The following is a 19,360-nucleotide window of genomic DNA, read 5'->3' as shown; positions in this document are numbered from 1 at the left end:
ATCCCGCGACCTTTGACCTGCGCGGAGGGCTTGTCAGAGAGCATCAGAGGTCGCGACTCCCAGGCCACGCCCCCTCTGGTGTCTCCAAGACGACGGGCTCGCTCTGCCCCGCCCACTCCCAGAAAGAGCCAATCAGGCGCTGGCACAGCCCGGACACCAGGAAGAGAGTGCGCTTCGCTGATTGGCTGGGGCTGGAGCTGACATCAGTCATCCACTACAGGTGAGCAACAGCGCCCCCTCACTGTCTGCAGGCAGAGCTCGGTACTGCAGCTCAGACTTTAATAATGGGAATGGCAGTAAGATATTGAATCTTTGTCTGAAGAAATGTCTGAAAATGTTGTTGTTCTTCTATACAGCCAACAGTCACAGGACCAAGACAGTGACAGTGAAAAGGAAGGTTCTGATTGGTCGACGCAGGACACACCCACTGCCAGCAAAGAACCAATGACATGGCCTTCTCAGGTAAAAGCTTTATCTATACTTGTAAATATAAAGGTATAAATATAGAAAACTATGCAGATTGAAACTCAGGAGGACTGTCTGAATCGTGTTTAGTGTTGCTGTATAATATAGAAAACTATTGCAGATTGAAACTCAGGGGGACTGTCTGAATCGTGTTTAGTGTTGCTGTATAATATAGAAACTATGCAGATTGAAACTCAGGGGGGCTGTCTGAATCGTGTTTAGTGTTGCTGTATAATATATAAAACTATGCAGATTGAAACTCAGGGGGACTGTCTGAATCGTGTTTAGTGTTGCTGTATAATATATAAAACTATGCAGATTGAAATTCAGGGGGACTGTCTGAATCGTGTTTAGTGTTGCTGTATAATATATAAAACTATACAGATTGAAACTCAGGGGGACTGTCTGAATCATGTTTAGTGTTGCTGTATAATATAGAAAACTATGCAGATTGAAACTCAGGGGGACTGTCTGAATCGTGTTAGTGTTGCTGTATAATATATAAAACTATGCAGATTGAAACTCAGGGGACTGTCTGAATCGTGTTTAGTGTTGCTGTATAATATAGAAAACTATGCAGATTGAAACTCAGGGGGACTGTCTGAATCGTGTTAGTGTTGCTGTATAATATAAAAACTATGCAGATTGAAACTCAGGGGGACTGTCTGAATCGTGTTTAGTGTTGCTGTATAATATATAAAACTATGCAGATTGAAATTCAGGGGGACTGTCTGAATCGTGTTTAGTGTTGCTGTATAATATATAAAACTATGCAGATTGAAACTCAGGGGGACTGTCTGAATCGTGTTTAGTGTTGCTGTATAATATAGAAAACTATGCAGATTGAAACTCAGGGGGACTGTCTGAATCGTGTTTAGTGTTGCTGTATAATATATAAAACTATGCAGATTGAAACTCAGGGAGACTGTCTGAATCGTGTTTAGTGTTGCTGTATAATATATAAAACTATGCAGATTGAAACTCAGGGGGACTGTCTGAATCGTGTTTAGTGTTGCTGTATAATATAGAAAACTATGCAGATTGAAACTCGGGACTGTCTGAATCATGTTTAGTGTTGCTGTATAATATAGAAAACTATGCAGATTGAAACTCAGGGGGACTGTCTGAATCGTGTTTAGTGTTGCTGTATAATATAGAAAACTATACAGATTGAAGCTCAGGGGGACTGTCTGAATCGTGTTTGGTGTTGCTGTAGAATATATAAAACTATGCAGACTGAAACTTTCACTCCACTAACGCATTCATTTCCTTATCCCAGCATCTTCCCTTCCAATCCTGCTTTGCCGAACCTCAGTTTTCCGACCCAGTCTCTCGTCCGGAATTCCATTCCCTGGTTCGGGAACGTCGGATTTGCCTGGAATCAGCACGCGTGGAAAGCCTCTGCGTTTCCGGTTCGGCTCGCGTTTTGAACCTGGCTTTCCAGAAGGAGGTCTGTGTCCGATATTCCTTAGACAACTGGGCCACCTACTCTGAAATCCAGGCTTCCTACCTCCCCCCGAGTCGGGACTCCTACGGGTTTGGGATTGGGGATTCTGTGGGGATGGACCGTTTCCACTTTCGGCTTCCCCTGCCCCCCCGGGATCCCCCCTATCTCAAAACGGGACATCCCGAGCAGCTCCCCAGCTTGAAGTTTGCGCTGTGTTACAGAGTCTTGGGGCAAGAATACTGGGACAGCAATGAAGGGGTTAACTACGCAGTGTGCTGGCGGACGATGCTGCCACCCTCGATGCTGACAGATGAAAACAGCGCCTGGATTCATTTTATATAGCGCACACCATACGAAACAAAACAGAAAATTCTCTAAATTGTACCTGCTCTTCCATTGACCCTCAGATGTGTAATTTTGAGAGAGAAAACGCAATGCCAGACCACACACAGGGATATTTCCATTGGAAAAAAAACACTGGGTACTACACTAAGTTCTCAGTTTGCTTGCTTTGCCTTCAATTCATGTTGTAATCCATTCAGAGGAAAAAAATAAATAAAATGCAATCAGAATTGTGTTTTTATTTGTAAAATCTAGACTATTACAAAGCAGAAAAATAACATGTTGCACTGTTTTTACAGTCACTTCCGTTTAAATCGCATGTGTTTGTGATGTAATTCGCTGCACAGTTAATGATGTCACAATCTGCTAAAATGCTTGTGTTTGTGATGTCATTCACTGCACAGTTAATGATGTCACAATCTGCTAAAATGCTTCCAGAATAATCAGAATTATTATTAAAGTATATATATATTATTAAAGGCTTTTTTTGGTCAGCTAAATTGATACATACAGAAATTTTATTAGGCAAAGTAATTTTACACAGATTTTTTTTTTTATTTACATGTAATTATGACAAAGTGTGTATATATTATCATACAGTATAATTTACACATTGGTCATTTACTCTATAAATTAATCTGTGGGGTGTTGGGTGTCTCCTCTCCCCTCTCTCTCCTCTCTGCCTCTCCCCTCTCCTCTCCTCTCTCCCCCTCTTCCCTCTCCTCTCCTCTCTCCCCCTCTTTCCTCTCCCCTCTCTCCTCTCCTCTCCCCTCTCCCCCTCTCTCCTCTCCCCCTCTCTCCTCTCCTCTCTTCTCTCCTCTCCCCCTCTCTCCTCTCCTCTCTCCTCTCCCCCTCTCTCCTCTCCTCCCTCCTCTCCTCTCCCCCTCTCCTCTCCTCTCCTCTCCCCCTCTCTACTCTCCTCTCGTCCCCTCTCCTCTCCTCTCCCCTTCTCTCCTCTCCTCTCTCCTCTCCCCCTCTCTCCTCTCCTCTCCCCCTCTCTCCTCTCCTCTCTCCTCTCCTCTCCTCTCCTCTCCTCTCCTCTCCCCCTCTCTACTCTCCTCTCGTCCCCTCTCCTCTCCTCTCCTCTCCCCTTCTCTCCTCTCCTCTCTCCTCTCCCCCTCTCTCCTCTCCTCTCCCCCTCTCTCCTCTCCTCTCCTCTCCTCTCCTCTCCTCTCCCCCTCTCTACTCTCCTCTCGTCCCCTCTCCTCTCCTCTCCTCTCCCCCTCTCTCCTCTACTCTCTCCTCTCCCCCTCTCTCCTCTCCCCCTCTCTCCTCTCCTCCCTCCTCTCCTCTCCTCTCGTCCCCTCTCTCCTCTCCTCTCCTCTCCCCTTCTCTCCTCTCCTCTCCCCCTCTCTCCTCTCCTCTCCCCCTCTCTCCTCTCCTCTCCTCTCCTCTCCTCTCCTCTCCCCCTCTCTACTCTCCTCTCGTCCCCTCTCCTCTCCTCTCCTCTCCCCCTCTCTCCTCTACTCTCTCCTCTCCCCCTCTCTCCTCTCCCCCTCTCTCCTCTCCTCCCTCCTCTCCTCTCCTCTCGTCCCCTCTCTCCTCTCCTCTCCTCTCCCCCTCTCTCCTCTCCTCCCTCCTCTCCTCCCTCCTCTCCTCTCCTCTCCCCCTCTCTGCTCTCCTGTCCTCCCCTCTCTCCTGTCCTCTCCCCCTCTCCTCCTCTCCTCTCCTCTCCCCCTCCCTCCTCTCCTCTCCTCTCCCCCTCTCTCCTCTCCTCTCTCCTCTCCCCCTCCCTCCTCTCCTCCCTCCTCTCCTCCCTCCTCTCCTCTCCTCTCCCCCTCTCTGCTCTCCTGTCCTCCCCTCTCTTCTCTCCTCTCCCCCTCCCTCCTCTCCTCTCCTCTCCCCCTCCCTCCTCTCCTCTCCTCTCCCCCTCTCTCCTCTCCTCTCTCCTCTCCCCCTCCCTCCTCTCCTCCCTCCTCTCCCCCTCCCTCCTCTCCTCTCCTCTCCCCCTCTGCTCTCCTCTCCTCCCCTCTCTCCTCTCCTCTCCCCCTCTCTCCTCTCCTCCCTCCTCTCCTCCCTCCTCTCCTCTCCTCTCCCCCTCTCTCCTCTCCCCCTCTCTCCTCTCCTCCCTCCTCTCCTCTCCTCTCCCCCTCTCTACTCTCCTCTCCTCCCCTCTCTCCTGTCCTCTCCCCCTCTCCCCCTCTCTCCTCTCCTCTCCTCTCCCCCTCTCTGCTCTCCTCTCCTCCCCTCTCTCCTGTCCTCTCCCCCTCCCTCCTCTCCTCCCTCCTCTCCCCCTCTCCTCTCCTCTCCTCTCCTCTCCCCCTCTCTCCTCTCCTCTCTCCTCTCCCCCTCCCTCCTCTCCTCTCCCCCTCTCTGCTCTCCTCTCCTCCCCTCTCTCCTGTCCTCTCCCCCTCTCCTCCTCTCTCCTCTCCTCCCCTCTCTCTCTCTCTCACTCTCTCCTGTAATGTCGTAATGTTTTTCTTGAAGGCACCAGGCATGTGTATTGATTTGTATTGATCTTTGAACACTTTGGCAAATACTGCATCATTCTCAATATCAGATCCAACTCCCATTGTAATTTAGCCCTTCCCGGTCTGTTTCATGCCCATATAAGCCCCTCCCAATTTCATTGTAACCCCTCCCTCTCCCTCTTTGCCCCGCCCATTCTCTTTAAGTCCCTCCCTCTTAGCCCCTCCCCTTATCTTAGCCCCTCCCTCTGTCTCTTAGTCCCTCTAATGTCAATTTTAGCTTCTCCCAAAATCCATATTAAGCCCCCTCCCAAGTTGTTTTATTCTCCCCAGTCCCTCCCAGTCCCTCCCAGTCCCCCTGCTCTCACTCCCAGCACTCTGCCTCCCTGGCGGGGCGCTGCCAGTGGTCGGCTCCCTCGATGGTGTGTCGGATGAAGGAGGCGGAGGAGAGGAGGATCTTCCCCAGAGCGAAGAGGAGAGTGGAGGAGAGGCGGAGGAGCTCCCTGGAGAGAGAAACAGAGAGAGTTCATTACACCTGACAGACCGCCTCCCCCCCACCGCCACCACACTCCCCCCTCCACCTCTCCCCTCCGTCCCTCCACACTCCCCCCTCCACCTCTCTCCTCCGTCCCTCCACACTCCCCCCTCCACCTCTCTCCTCCGTCCCACCACACTCCCCCCTCCACCTCTCTCCTCCGTCCCTCCACACTCCCCCCTCCACCTCTCTCCTCCGTCCCTCCACACTCCCCCCTCCACCTCTCTCCTCCGTCCCACCACACTCCCCCCTCCACCTCTCTCCTCCGTCCCTCCACACTCCCCCCTCCACCTCTCTCCTCCGTCCCTCCACACTCCCCCCTCCACCTCTCTCCTCCGTCCCTCCACACTCCCCCTCCACCTGTCCCCTCACTCCACACCTCCTCCACCTCTCCCCTCCCTCCACACCCCCCTCTGTCCCTCCCTCCAACCCCCCTCCCTCCGTCCCTCCCTACCTCCCTCCACACCCCCCTCCATCTCTCTCCTCCCTCCCTCTACACTCCCCCCTCCATCTCTCCTCTCTCTCCATCCACACTTCCTTCTTACTCCCCACTCCACCTCCCCCTTCTCTCTCTTCTCCACTCCCCCCCACATTCCCTCTCCTCTCTCTCACACAGAGAGGGGGACTCTCCTCTCTCACACACACGGGGGGGGGGCTCTCCTCTCACACACACACAGAGGGGGGACTCTCCTCTCTCACACACACAGAGTGGGGGGGCTCTCCTCTCTCTCACACACACACACACACACAGAGGGGGGGACTCTCCTCTCCCTCTCACACACAGAGTGGGGGGCTCTCTCTCTCACACACACAGAGTGGGGGGGCTCTCCTCTCACACACACAGAGTGGGGGGGCTCTCCTCTCTCTCACACACACACACACACACACAGAGGGGGGGGGCTCTCCTCTCTCACACACACAGAGTGGGGGGGCTCTCCTCTCTCTCACACACACACACACACACACAGAGGGGGGGACTCTCCTCTCTCTCTCACACACACAGAGTGAGGGGGCTCTCCTCTCTCTCACACACAGAGTGAGGGGGCTCTCCTCTCTCTCTCACACACAGAGGGGGGGCTCTCCTCTCACACACACACACGGGAGGCTCTCCGAGGGGGGGGCTCTCCTCTCACACAGAGTGGGGGGCTCTCTCTCTCTCTCACACACAGAGTGAGGGGGCTCTCCTCTCTCTCTCTCACACACACAGAGTGAGGGGGCTCTCCTCTCTCTCTCACACACACAGAGTGAGGGGGCTCTCCTCTCTCTCTCACACACAGAGTGAGGGGGCTCTCCTCTCTCTCTCACACACACAGAGTGAGGGGGCTCTCCTCTCTCTCTCTCACACACACAGAGTGAGGGGGCTCTCCTCTCTCTCACACACAGAGTGAGGGGGCTCTCCTCTCTCTCTCTCACACACACAGAGTGAGGGGGCTCTCCTCTCTCTCTCACACACACAGAGTGAGGGGGCTCTCCCCTCTCTCACACACAGAGTGAGGGGGCTCTCCTCTCTCTCTCTCACACACACAGAGTGAGGGGGCTCTCCTCTCTCTCTCACACACAGAGTGAGGGGGCTCTCCTCTCTCTCTCACACACACAGAGTGAGGGGGCTCTCCTCTCTCTCTCTCACACACACAGAGTGAGGGGGCTCTCCTCTCTCTCACACACAGAGTGAGGGGGCTCTCCTCTCTCTCTCTCACACACACAGAGTGAGGGGGCTCTCCTCTCTCTCTCACACACACAGAGTGAGGGGGCTCTCCTCTCTCTCACACACAGAGTGAGGGGGCTCTCCTCTCTCTCTCTCACACACACAGAGTGAGGGGGCTCTCCTCTCTCTCTCTCACACACAGAGTGAGGGGGCTCTCCTCTCTCTCTCACACACACACAGAGTGAGGGGGCTCTCCTCTCTCTCTCACACACACAGAGTGAGGGGGCTCTCCTCTCTCTCACACACAGAGTGAGGGGGCTCTCCTCTCTCTCTCTCACACACACAGAGTGAGGGGGCTCTCCTCTCTCTCTCACACACACAGAGTGAGGGGGCTCTCCTCTCTCTCACACACAGAGTGAGGGGGCTCTCCTCTCTCTCTCTCACACACACACAGAGTGAGGGGGCTCTCCTCTCTCTCTCACACACACAGAGTGAGGGGGCTCTCCTCTCTCTCACACACAGAGTGAGGGGGCTCTCCTCTCTCTCTCTCACACACACAGAGTGAGGGGGCTCTCCTCTCTCTCTCACACACACAGAGTGAGGGGGCTCTCCTCTCTCTCACACACAGAGTGAGGGGGCTCTCCTCTCTCTCACACACAGAGTGAGGGGGCTCTCCTCTCTCTCTCTCACACACACAGAGTGAGGGGGCTCTCCTCTCTCTCTCACACACACAGAGTGAGGGGGCTCTCCTCTCTCTCTCACACACAGAGTGAGGGGGCTCTCTCTCTCTCACCTCATCACTTTCTTGGGTCCCAGGCACTTGAAGTCCAGGCTCATGGAGTACAGCCCGTAGAAGGTGGCCTTCACATTGAGGCTGCCGAAGAGGTCGCGAGGGTTCAGCTTGTAGAGGTCAAAGGTTACACGGGCGATGTCCTTGGCGTGGCGAGGCTTCTGATTCAGAGAGTAGGAGAGAACACCCCTCTGGAGAGAGAGGAGGGGGAGAGGGAGAGAGGGAGAGAGGGTTAGGGACGCATTGTAAAGCACAGAGAGGTCTGGTAAAGCATAGGGAAGCATTGTAAAGCACAGAGAGGTCTGGTAAAGCATAGGGAAGCATTGTAAAGCACAGAGAGGTCTGGTAAAGCATAGGGAAGCATTGTAAAGCACAGAGAGGTCTGGTAAAGCACAGGGAAGCATTGTAAAGCACAGAGAGGTCTGGTAAAGCATAGGGAAGCATTGTAAAGCACAGAGAGGTCTGGTAAAGCATAGGGAAACATTGTAAAGCACAGAGAGGTCTGGTAAAGCATAGGGAAGCATTTTAAAGCACAGAGGTGTGGTAATGCATAGGGAAGCATTGTAAAGCACAGAGAGGTCTGGTAAAGCATAGGGAAGCATTGTAAAGCACAGAGAGGTCTGGTAAAGCATAGGGAAGCATTGTAAAGCACAGAGAGGTCTGGTAAAGCATAGGGAAGCATTGTAAAGCACAGAGAGGTCTGGTAAAGCATAGGGAAGCATTGTGAAGCACAGAGAGGTCTGGTAAAGCATAGGGAAGCATTGTAAAGAACAGAGAGGTCTGGTAAAGCATAGGGAAGCATTGTAAAGCACAGAGAGGTCTGGTAAAGCATAGGGAAGCATTGTAAAGCACAGAGAGGTGTGGTAAAGCATAGGCAAGCATTGTAAAGCACAGAGAGGTGTGGTAAAGCATAGGGAAGCATTGTCAAGCACAGAGAGGTGTGGTAAAGCATAGGGAAGCATTGTAAAGCACAGAGAGGTGTGGTAAAGCATAGGGAAGCATTGTCAAGCACAGAGAGGTCTGGTAAAGCATAGGGAAGCATTGTAAAGCACAGAGAGGTGTGGTAAAGCACAGTAGGGTAGGGAAGGAGGGGGTAGTGGGCACTAGGCAGTGTGCAGTGGGTATTATTATTATTATTATTATTATTATTATTATTATTATTTTCATTTCTTAGCAGACGCCCTTATCCAGGGCGACTTAGAATTGTTACAACATTATTTTTTACATACAATTCCCCATTTATACAGTTGGGTTTTTACTGGAGCAATCTAGGTAAAGTACCTTGCTCAGGGGTACAGCAGCAGTGTCCCCCACCTGGGATTGAACCCACGACCCTCCGGTCAAGAGTCCAGAGCCCTAACCACTACTCCACACTGCTGCCCTGTATGGCAGTGTGCAGTGGGCATGGCAGTGTGCAGTGGGTATGGCAGTGTGCAGTGGGCACTAGGCAGTGTGCAGTGGGCATGGCAGTGTGCAGTGGGTATGGCAGTGCGCAGTGGGCACTAGGCAGTGTGCAGTGGGTATGGCAGTGTGCAGTGGGCACTAGGCAGTGTGCAGTGGGTATGGCAGTGTGCAGTGGGCATGGCAGTGTGCAGTGGGCATGGCAGTGTGCAGTGGGCATGGCAGTGTGCAGTGGGTATGGCAGTGTGCAGTCGGTATGGCAGTGTGCAGTGGGCACTAGGCAGTGTGCAGTGGGTATGGCAGTGCGCAGTGGGTATGGCAGTGTGCAGTGGGCACTAGGCAGTGTGCAGTGGGTATGGCAGTGTGCAGTGGGTATGGCAGTGTGCAGTGGGCACTAGGCAGTGTGCAGTGGGTATGACAGTGCGCAGTGGGTATGGCAGTGTGCAGTTGGCATGGCAGTGTGCAGTGGGTATGACAGTGTGCAGTGGGTATGGCAGTGTGCAGTGGGCACTAGGCAGTGTGCAGTGGGTATGACAGTGCGCAGTGGGTATGGCAGTGTGCAGTTGGCATGGCAGTGTGCAGTGGGTATGACAGTGTGCAGTGGGCATGGCAGTGTGCAGTGGGCATGGCAGTGTGCAGTGGGTATGACAGTGTGCAGTTGGCATGGCAGTGTGCAGTGGGTATGACAGTGTGCAGTGGGTATGACAGTGTGCAGTGGGCATGGCAGTGTGCAGTGGGTATGACAGTGTGCAGTTGGCATGGCAGTGTGCAGTGGGTATGACAGTGTGCAGTGGGTATGGCAGTGTGCAGTGGGCACTAGGCAGTGTGCAGTGGGTATGACAGTGCGCAGTGGGTATGGCAGTGTGCAGTTGGCATGGCAGTGTGCAGTGGGTATGACAGTGTGCAGTGGGTATGGCAGTGTGCAGTGGGCACTAGGCAGTGTGCAGTGGGTATGGCAGTGTGCAGTGGGTATGACAGTGTGCAGTGGGTATGACAGTGTGCAGTGGGCATGGCAGTGTGCAGTGGGCATGGCAGTGTGCAGTGGGTATGACAGTGTGCAGTGGGTATGACAGTGTGCAGTGGGTATGACAGTGTGCAGTGGGCATGGCAGTGTGCAGTGGGCATGGCAGTGTGCAGTGGGTATGGCAGTGTGCAGTGGGTATGGCAGTGTGCAGTGGGCATGGCAGTGTGCAGTGCGCTCTCTCTCACCCCCCCGCTCCCTCTCCAGTTCTCCCCCGGCTGCAGCATCATGAAAGTCGAGTCATCGTCCAGCAACTGGAAGAACTCGTCACTGTCCACCTCTGTGCCGTCCGAGTCCAGAACCACGGAGACCAGCGAGGACAGGAGCAGAGCGTCCATCGCCTGGGGGGACAGGGGACAGGCGGTGAAGCAGATGCACAGACACATGTCTAAAGCACAGACACAGTTAAACACACACGCAGAGTTACTCACACACGCACACATGCACACACACACACACACGCACACACACACACTCTCTCCTCTCACCTTGTCTATGAGCTCCTGCAGTGTACCCGCAGTCACCCCTTTCTTGACCCTGCGATCGTGGGTACACACTCGGAAGGGTCTCTGTGGGGGGCTGGGGGCAGCCCACACCCTCCTCGACAGCTCCGAGCCCACGGACGTCACTGACCTACAGGCAGACCGGAAACAGTGTCACTGACACACTCCTGTAGCATCAGAGACAGGGAATGGGCGGTCGACTGTTAGTTTAGTGAGGAGACAGACCGCGGTCTCCTGTCCAGTCAAACCCTCTTTCCCTGTCTCTGATGCTACAAAATCACTAACGTAAAGTAAATTTATGAAACAGAATGGTTATCATTACTACATTCACTTTCATATAGTTAAGTGCTGAAAAAAAAACAGATTTATTTTTTTTTAATATGACTATAAGAACATAAGAAAGTTTCCAAACGAGAGGAGGCCCCATTCGGCCCATCTTGCTCGTTTGGTTGTTAGTAGCTTATTGATCCCAGAATCTCATCAAGCAGCTTCTTGAAGGATCCCAGGGTGTCAGCTTCAACAACATTACTGGGGAGTTGGTTCCAGACCCTCACGATTCTCTGTGTAAAAAAGTGCCTCCTATTTTCTGTTCTGAATGCCCCTTTATCTAATTTGTGACCCCTGGTCCTTGTTTCTTTTTTCAGGTCCCCCTGGGTCGACATTGTCTATACCTTTTAGGATTTTGAATGCTTGAATCAGATCACCGCGTAGTCTTCTGTGCTATACTTACTTGAATAACGCCGCTGGCGACAGCCTGGCGATTTTGTATTCTTTGGATGCTGAGTTCTCCGTTGGGTCCATTCTTCTGAAATCAATTCCCTACACTTATTTTGTATGAATTTATTACCCGTTTTTATTCTTCGCTTGATGGGACTCAGCAATGCCGTTGCGAAGTCGATGAGTGTTGCTTATTTGTACGAACTTTACCCCCTGCGTCTGTTTTTAAAAACGCAGCAAGCAGGTGTCTTAACTCCGTTCAAAGTCCAGTTTATACATAAAAACATAAAATAAACAGTCTGCGTGCACGTGTGACGTAATCGAGCGAATCTACCGCTTGTCGCAGTAACTTTGCACGGTAATTCTGCAGTCATCTCCCGGTTAGGAAATGCGTTAAATATACTTATCGTGTTTTATTTATTTTTAATATGCTTTACCACACCTCCCTGTGCTTTATCACACGTTGCTACGGTAAAGCATAGGGAGGCATTGTAAAGCACAGAGAGGTCTGGTAAAGCATAGGGAAGCATTGTAAAGCACAGAGAGGTGTGGTAAAGCATAGGGAAGCATTGTAAAGCACAGAGAGGTCTGGTAAAGCATAGGGAAGCATTGTAAAGCACAGAGAGGTCTGGTAAAGCATAGGGAAGCATTGTAAAGCACAGAGAGGTCTGGTAAAGCACAGGGAAGCATTGTAAAGCACAGAGAGGTCTGGTAAAGCATAGGGAAGCATTGTAAAGCACAGAGAGGTGTGGTAAAGCATAGGGAAGCATTGTAAAGCACAGAGAGGTCTGGTAAAGCATAGGGAGGCATTGTAAAGCACAGAGAGGTGTGGTAAAGCATAGGGAAGCATTGTAAAGCACAGAGAGGTCTGGTAAAGCATAGGGAAGCATTGTAAAGCACAGAGAGGTGTGGTAAAGCATAGGGAAGCATTGTAAAGCACAGAGAGGTCTGGTAAAGCATAGGGAAGCATTGTAAAGCACCGAGAGGTCTGGTAAAGCATAGGGAAGCATTGTAAAGCACAGAGAGGTGTGGTAAAGCATAGGGAAGCATTGTAAAGCACAGAGAGGTCTGGTAAAGCATAGGGAAGCATTGTAAAGCACAGAGAGGTCTGGTAAAGCATAGGGAAGCATTGTAAAGCACAGAGAGGTATGGTAAAGCATAGGGGAGCATTGTAAAGCACAGAGAGGTCTGGTAAAGCATAGGGAAGCATTGTAAAGCACAGAGAGGTGTGGTAAAGCATAGGGAAGCATTGTAAAGCACAGAGAGGTCTGGTAAAGCATAGGGAAGCATTGTAAAGCACAGAGAGGTCTGGTAAAGCATAGGGAAGCATTGTAAAGCACAGAGAGGTCTGGTAAAGCACAGGGAAGCATTGTAAAGCACAGAGAGGTCTGGTAAAGCATAGGGAAGCATTGTAAAGCACAGAGAGGTCTGGTAAAGCATAGGGAAGCATTGTAAAGCACAGAGAGGTGTGGTAAAGTATAGGGGAGCATTGTAAAGCATAGAGAGGTGTGGTAAAGCACAGGGAAGCATTGTAAAGCATATTAAACATGGCAAACCAGGGTAAACTATGATATGTATAACTATGTTATTGTATAATCTTGGGAAAAGAAGGATATATATATATATATATATACATGATGAAATGTATGCGAGACATAGAGACGGACCGATGAAACACAGAAGGCAAAAAAAAAAACACATACCACCGCCGACTAGCAGATGGCGCTGCCCATTTCCACGCCACCTACAATTACACTCACGGTACAACAAAGCCAAGGCGTATAAAACTACATCTCCCGGCGTGCCTAGCGCCCTGCCCCGGCCGGATGGCGTGTTTCCGGTGTGGGTGGCGGGAGATTGGTCCTCCCCCCTCTCGCGTACTCACCTCCATGTTTTGTTGTCAATTTTAATAAGTAAAAAAAACAAAAAAAAAACATATCTGCTGATTTTAATGAGCAGTTGGGCGCTGATAATCATATTAAGTTAAGAAAACTAAAAACTGTGGAGTTTCTTTTGATAGGCGAAGTTATCGGCCAGTATTTATTGTTATTATTTTTATTTTTTTAAGTTTTGTAAGAAAAAGTCCAAAACAAATTATGAAGCGAAGAAGTTGTGATCATCCGCCTGCTACAAACGACGCAGGTCAGTGGTGTTTAAAATTATAACCCTAAATATTACAAATATGATATTAAATATTAAAAATAATACGACTGTGTGTGTTATTGAGACGCTGTCTGTGTTTTTTTTTGATAATTGTGTGTGTTTTTTATACTGGTATGTAATTTGAAATGGGATTTCTGTCTTTACGCTCAAACTGGGCGAGTTAAATAAAATAAAATAAAAATTGTTTTGCGTTATGTTATTAAACTTCGCCCAGTTACATACTGGTGGTAGACTCAAATTCTGCACGAAATTTTGCTACAAAAATGTACTCGGCATCAAAACTATGTTATTCTAAAGCTGTGGCTAAATGTTTAGCTTCACCTAGAATTTTACGATTGAGACATAATTAAAATAAAAAATATTTAACATAATTTTGATATTTTATTTAACATCATTTAATCAAAGAAACTACAAAATTATGTCTACCGGAAGCTGTCATAGCAGTCCAGTAGTATTTCATGTTAGATTTCAGAAATGTCACATTTTTCCAGACAGTTTTTTCCATGTTAAGTATCTGGAAAACTACAAAGTGGAGTGCAATTCAATATGTTAACAAGGGAACATTATTCAGCAGCTTTCATTGGACTCTATGAAGCTGAGGGAGTTCATTCTATATAGAGGGTGTGCAATTCAATATGTTAACAAGGGAACATTATTCAGCAGCTTTCATTGGACTCTATGAAGCTGAGGGAGTTCATTCTATATAGAGGGGGTGCAATTCAATGTGTTAACAAGGGAACATTATTCAGCAGCTTTCATTGGACTCTATGAAGCTGAGGGAGTTCATTCTATATAGAGGGGGTGCAATTCAATATGTTAACAAGGGAACATTATTCAGCAGCTTTCATTGGACTCTGAAGCTGAGGGAGTTCATTCTATATAGAGGAGGTGCAATTCAATATGTTAACAAGGGAACATTATTCAGCAGCTTTCATTGGACTCTATGAAGCTGAGGGAGTTCATTCTACATAGAGGGTGTGCAATTCAATATGTTAACAAGGGAACATTATTCAGCAGCTTTCATTGGACTCTATGAAGCTGAGGGAGTTCGTTCTATATAGAGGGTGTGCAATTCAATATGTTAACAAGAGAACATTATTCAGCAGCTTTCATTGGACTCTGAAGCTGAGGGAGTTCATTCTATATAGAGGGTGTGCAATTCAATATGTTAACAAGGGAACATTATTCAGCAGCTTTCATTGGACTCTATGAAGCTGAGGGAGTTCATTCTACATAGAGGGTGTGCAATTCAATATGTTAACAAGGGAACATTATTCAGCAGCTTTCATTGGACTCTATGAAGCTGAGGGAGTTCGTTCTATATAGAGGGTGTGCAATTCAATATGTTAACAAGGGAACATTATTCAGCAGCTTTCATTGGACTCTATGAAGCTGAGGGAGTTCATTCTACATAGAGGGTGTGCAATTCAATATGTTAACAAGGGAACATTATTCAGCAGCTTTCATTGGACTCTATGAAGCTGAGGGAGTTCATTCTATATAGAGGGGGTGCAATTCAATATGTTAACAAGGGAACATTATTCAGCAGCTTTCATTGGACTCTATGAAGCTGAGGGAGTTCATTCTATATAGAGGGTGTGCAATTCAATATGTTAACAAGGGAACATTATTCAGCAGCTTTCATTGGACTCTATGAAGCTGAGGGAGTTCATTCTATATAGAGGGTGTGGAATTCAATATGTTAACAAGGGAACATTATTCAGCAGCTTTCATTGGACTCGATGAAGCTGAGGGAGTTCATTCTATATAGAGGGTGTGCAATTCAATATGTTAACAAGGGAACATTATTCAGCAGCTTTCATTGGACTCTATGAAGCTGAGGGAGTTCATTCTATATAGAGGGTGTGGAATTCAATATGTTAACAAGGGAACATTATTCAGCAGCTTTCATTGGACTCTATGAAGCTGAGTGAGTTCATTCTATATAGAGGGGGTGCAATTCAATATGTTAACAAGGGAACATTATTCAGCAGCTTTCATTGGACTCTATGAAGCTGAGGGAGTTCATTCTATATAGAGGGTGTGCAATTCAATATGTTAACAAGGGAACATTATTCAGCAGCTTTCATTGGACTCTATGAAGCTGAGGGAGTTCATTCTATATAGAGGGTGTGCAATTCAATATGTTAACAAGGGAACATTATTCAGCAGCTTTCATTGGACTCTATGAAGCTGAGGGAGTTCATTCTATATAGAGGGGGTGCAATTCAATATGTTAACAAGGGAACATTATTCAGCAGCTTTCATTGGACTCTATGAAGCTGAGGGAGTTCATTCTATATAGAGGGGGTGCAATTCAATGTTAACAAGGGAACATTATTCAGCAGCTTTCATTGGACTCTATGAAGCTGAGGGAGTTCATTCTATATAGAGGGGGTGCAATTCAATATGTTAACAAGGGAACATTATTCAGCAGCTTTCATTGGACTCTATGAAGCTGAGGGAGTTCATTCTATATAGAGGGTGTGCAATTCAATATGTTAACAAGGGAACATTATTCAGCAGCTTTCATTGGACTCTATGAAGCTGAGGGAGTTCATTCTATATAGAGGGGGTGCAATTCAATATGTTAACAAGGGAACATTATTCAGCAGCTTTCATTGGACTCTATGAAGCTGAGGGAGTTCATTCTATGTAGAGGATGACTTTGCTGTGTATTTGTTGTCTGTCGACAGTCGTTTACTCACCTTTGTCATTTTTTCGTTTGCTTACTGTAATTATTATTATTATTATAATATTTGAAAAACACACACACACAAAAATTGATAGAGCCCCACAATCCTGTTCAGTTTGACGCTACAATATAACCCCTTCTTCTTGGGGTCTGTGTTCTACATGACTATTTTATGATGATTATATCCATTCTGAGTACAAACACTGTGTTTTATATTTTATTCATCAGTCTGCGTTGCTTTGACTGTGAGTTCAGGAGCTGCTCTTCAGTTCTAGCTGCGCTGCCATAGTTATTGTATTGTGAATCGGTACAGCCCTGGCTAGGACTACAGCTCCCAGCATGCCTCTGCACCCGCGGCAATGGTGAGGGATGCTGGGAGCTGTAGTTCTTTAACTGCAATGCGCTGGGCTGGGCTGTATTACATTGTTTTGCTCAGTCTGTGTTGCTTTGACTGTGAGTTCAGGAGCTGCTCTTCAGTTCTAGCTGCACTGCCATAGACACGTGCAACACAGGCTAGATCAGCCAGTGTCTCTATAGAACAGCCAGCAGCGCCATCTAGTGCACAGCTAGAGTATTGCCAACACCACCAGGCATGGAAATGAGACTCCCGCTGCACAGCAGTGTGATCCAGTCCTGGTTTCACTAGGAGTTTAATAATCAGACACACCTGAGCTTGTTAGCTAGACACACTGGGGGCTGATCAAGCTGGTAGTAAAACCTGGAATGGATCACACTGCTGTGCAATAGGAGTCTTATTCCCTGCCCTGAAAGGCACAAAGACAGCCTGGAAAATAAATGTCATTTTTTGAAGGTAAAGAGAGGATAGGGGAGGATTCTTTTTAACAGGAACTATTTTCTCTGTCTCTCTTTCCTTATCTTGTCTCTTTCAGTGGCGGGTGTGGGCCCCTCCCTCTCTCTGGCTGCGCTGCGGCTCTTGGCCCCGCCCATCAGGCTGGTTTCCGCGGCGACGTGGCGCGTGGTGAGCCGCCGGGAAGCCAGGCATTATGGGAAGGTGGTGGAGTTTGTGGAGATGGTGTCCGAGGTCGCGCCGGAGATTTTAAACTACAGACATCGAGCCAAGATCACCCTGGGATTACGAGCGAAGGCAAGAGAGAAAGACAGATATATAGACAAAGAAACACATAGATAGATAGATAGATAGATTTAGACAGACAGACAGACACATATATAGACACAGACACACATAGACACACACACAGATAGATAGCCACACTGGTAGATAGATGCACAGACACACACATAGATAGACACACACACACAGATAGATACACACACGGAGATAGACAGTTTCTCCCAATTTGAAATAGCCAATTATTATTTAAGCTCAGCTCACCGCTAGCACCCCCTGCGCTGACTCGGGAGGGGTGAAGATGAACCCACGCTGTCCTCCGAAGCGTGTGCCGTCAGCCGCCCGCTTCTTTACACGCTGCAGACTCACCGTGCAGCCGCCTCAGAGCTACAGCGTCGGAGGACAACGCAGCTCTGGGGCAGCTTACAGGCAAGCCCGCAAGCGCCCAGCCAGACCACAGGGGGGGCGCTGGAGAGCGGGTGTTTGTCTTCGCCCCTCCCGAGTCAGCGCGGGGGTGGTAGCGGTGAGCCGAGCCTAAAAAATAATACAATTGGCTATTTCAAATTGGGAGAGAAATGGGGTAAAATTGTTTATCGCGGTCCTTAAAAAGTTCAAATGGGCTGGATTTTGTTTAAAGGGACATGGTCATGTGATCCTCGTTAACGGGCGAACGATCCGTCCAGGACAGCCGCTTTCCTATTGGCTGAGAGGGTGTGGTCAGCGCTGACCTTTTCTCATTGCAGATAATCATGGAGATGTTGGAGCGCCGGTCGCCGCCAGTGCAGATTCTAGCACAACTGGAAAAGTTTGTCTGTCCAGCTTCACCAAAAAACACGCAGCCGGTGAGTTTGAGAGAGAGAGAGTAAACGAAAACAAGACAGAAAGAGAACGAGAGAAAGAAACAGAATGACAAAGAGAACGAGAGAAAGAAAGAATGACAGAAACACAGAGCCAGACTGGCTGGTCAATACGTGGAGACCTGTCATAGCCTCAGGGACAAACCGTGAACACGTCACACTAGAGAGGGAACAGATAGAGAGAGGGAGGGAGGGGGGTACTGTTTAATATAGAGGGAAGGGGGTACTGTTTAATATAGAGGGAGGGGGGTACTGTTTAATATAGAGGGAGGGGGGTGCTGTTTAATATAGAGGGAGGGATTTGTTTAATATAGAAGGAGGGATTTGTTTAATATAGAGGGAGGGGGTATTGTTTAGTATTAAAATATATATATATATATAATGTGTTTTCTCTATACATTTGAGTCGGTTATGCCATGTATGTGCTTTGGCAACACAATTATTTTTATTATCACGCCAATGAAGCCAATTTGAATTGAATTGAGGGAGAGGGGGGAGGAGAGAGAGGAGGAGTAGGAGGAGAGAGGAGGGGGAGGAGAGAGGAGGGGGAGGGGAGGAGGGGGAGGAGAGAGAGGAGGGGGAGGGGAGGAGGGGGAGGAGAGAGGAGGAGGAGAGAGAGAGGGAGGAGGGGGAGGAGAGAGGAGGAGGAGAGAGAGAAGGGGGAGGGGGAGGAGAGAGAGGAGGGGGAGGAGAGAGAGGAGGGGGAGGGGAGAGCGAGAGGGGGAGAGAGAGCGAGGAGAGGGGGAGAGAGATGGGAGAGGAGAGAGGGGGGAGAGAGAGTGACGAGAGAGAGGGGGGGGAGGAGAGAGAGAGAATGTATGAATATGAATCTTTGGTAATACTTGTTGAACTTGTCATGCCAGTAAAGAATTTGAAAGAAAACTAAAAAAAAATATTTTTTCCTTGATTTATAATGAATTTGTACATCTTGTGTGATGTGTGTTGACTCAGCATTTGTATCCCCTGCCATTGACATAGTATTACATTTCTGTAAGTCGCTTTGGATCAAAGTGTTAAATAAATCCTGATAGTTTTGGGTCTGGTTTTAAGTAGGGCGTCTGATATTCGGGTTTTACCGGATTTTAACCCGATTCCCCCCCCTCCCTATAGGGTGCAAAACGTTTGGCCACATTTACATCAAAATCCTAGAAGTGTCTCTGATGTTTGTTTTCAGTCGCCCTAGACAAACAGGAATGTGGGAAAGAACAAATTCGTACATCAGTTTACCTGTATTTTGTATCTTGCAGAGACAGCGAGACATCATTAAGGTTCAAAAATCTG

The 19,360-nt window shown here is 48.8% G+C and overlaps 3 protein-coding genes across 4 annotated transcripts in view; 2 read left to right on the top strand and 1 right to left on the bottom strand.

Annotated features, from left to right (window-relative positions):
• Nucleotides 1-8: 8 nt before the first annotated feature.
• LOC131730522 (protein phosphatase 1 regulatory subunit 3E-like) lies at nucleotides 9-2,476 on the top strand (the record flags this gene model as incomplete). Its single annotated transcript, XM_059020597.1, has 3 exons — nucleotides 9-220; nucleotides 357-462; nucleotides 1,745-2,476. Coding segments are annotated over 3 exons (828 nt in total), but the record flags the coding sequence as incomplete, so codon positions are not given.
• A 2,431-nt stretch (nucleotides 2,477-4,907) lies between these two features.
• On the bottom strand, nucleotides 4,908-11,499 carry cideb (cell death inducing DFFA like effector b). Its single transcript, XM_059020600.1, has 5 exons — nucleotides 11,288-11,499; nucleotides 10,543-10,687; nucleotides 10,243-10,395; nucleotides 7,636-7,823; nucleotides 4,908-5,165 (listed from the first exon to the last, which is right to left on the bottom strand). The coding sequence occupies exons 1-5, from the start codon at nucleotides 11,356-11,358 to the stop codon at nucleotides 5,027-5,029; spliced, it is 696 nt and encodes a 231-aa protein (XP_058876583.1). The 5' UTR covers nucleotides 11,359-11,499; the 3' UTR covers nucleotides 4,908-5,026.
• A 1,612-nt stretch (nucleotides 11,500-13,111) lies between these two features.
• LOC131730523 (uncharacterized) overlaps nucleotides 13,112-19,360 on the top strand; it is a 21,937-nt gene continuing 15,688 nt past the window's right edge. The window contains exons 1-4 of one of the 2 annotated variants that reach the window (XM_059020599.1): nucleotides 13,112-13,416; nucleotides 17,023-17,237; nucleotides 17,966-18,064; nucleotides 19,327-19,360. The exon at nucleotides 19,327-19,360 is cut by the window's right edge and continues 68 nt beyond it. In XM_059020599.1, the coding sequence (XP_058876582.1) occupies nucleotides 13,371-13,416; nucleotides 17,023-17,237; nucleotides 17,966-18,064; nucleotides 19,327-19,360 (394 nt within the window). In that variant the 5' untranslated portion in view covers nucleotides 13,112-13,370. The remainder of the gene's footprint in view (nucleotides 13,417-17,022; nucleotides 17,238-17,965; nucleotides 18,065-19,326) is intronic. The other variant, XM_059020598.1, reaches the window with a different exon arrangement.

Source organism: Acipenser ruthenus, unplaced genomic scaffold, assembly GCF_902713425.1.
Source record: "Acipenser ruthenus unplaced genomic scaffold, fAciRut3.2 maternal haplotype, whole genome shotgun sequence".
NCBI lineage: Eukaryota > Metazoa > Chordata > Actinopteri > Acipenseriformes > Acipenseridae > Acipenser > Acipenser ruthenus.
Note: the sequence above shows the minus strand (reverse complement) of the source record. Positions and strands in the feature narration are given on the sequence as shown.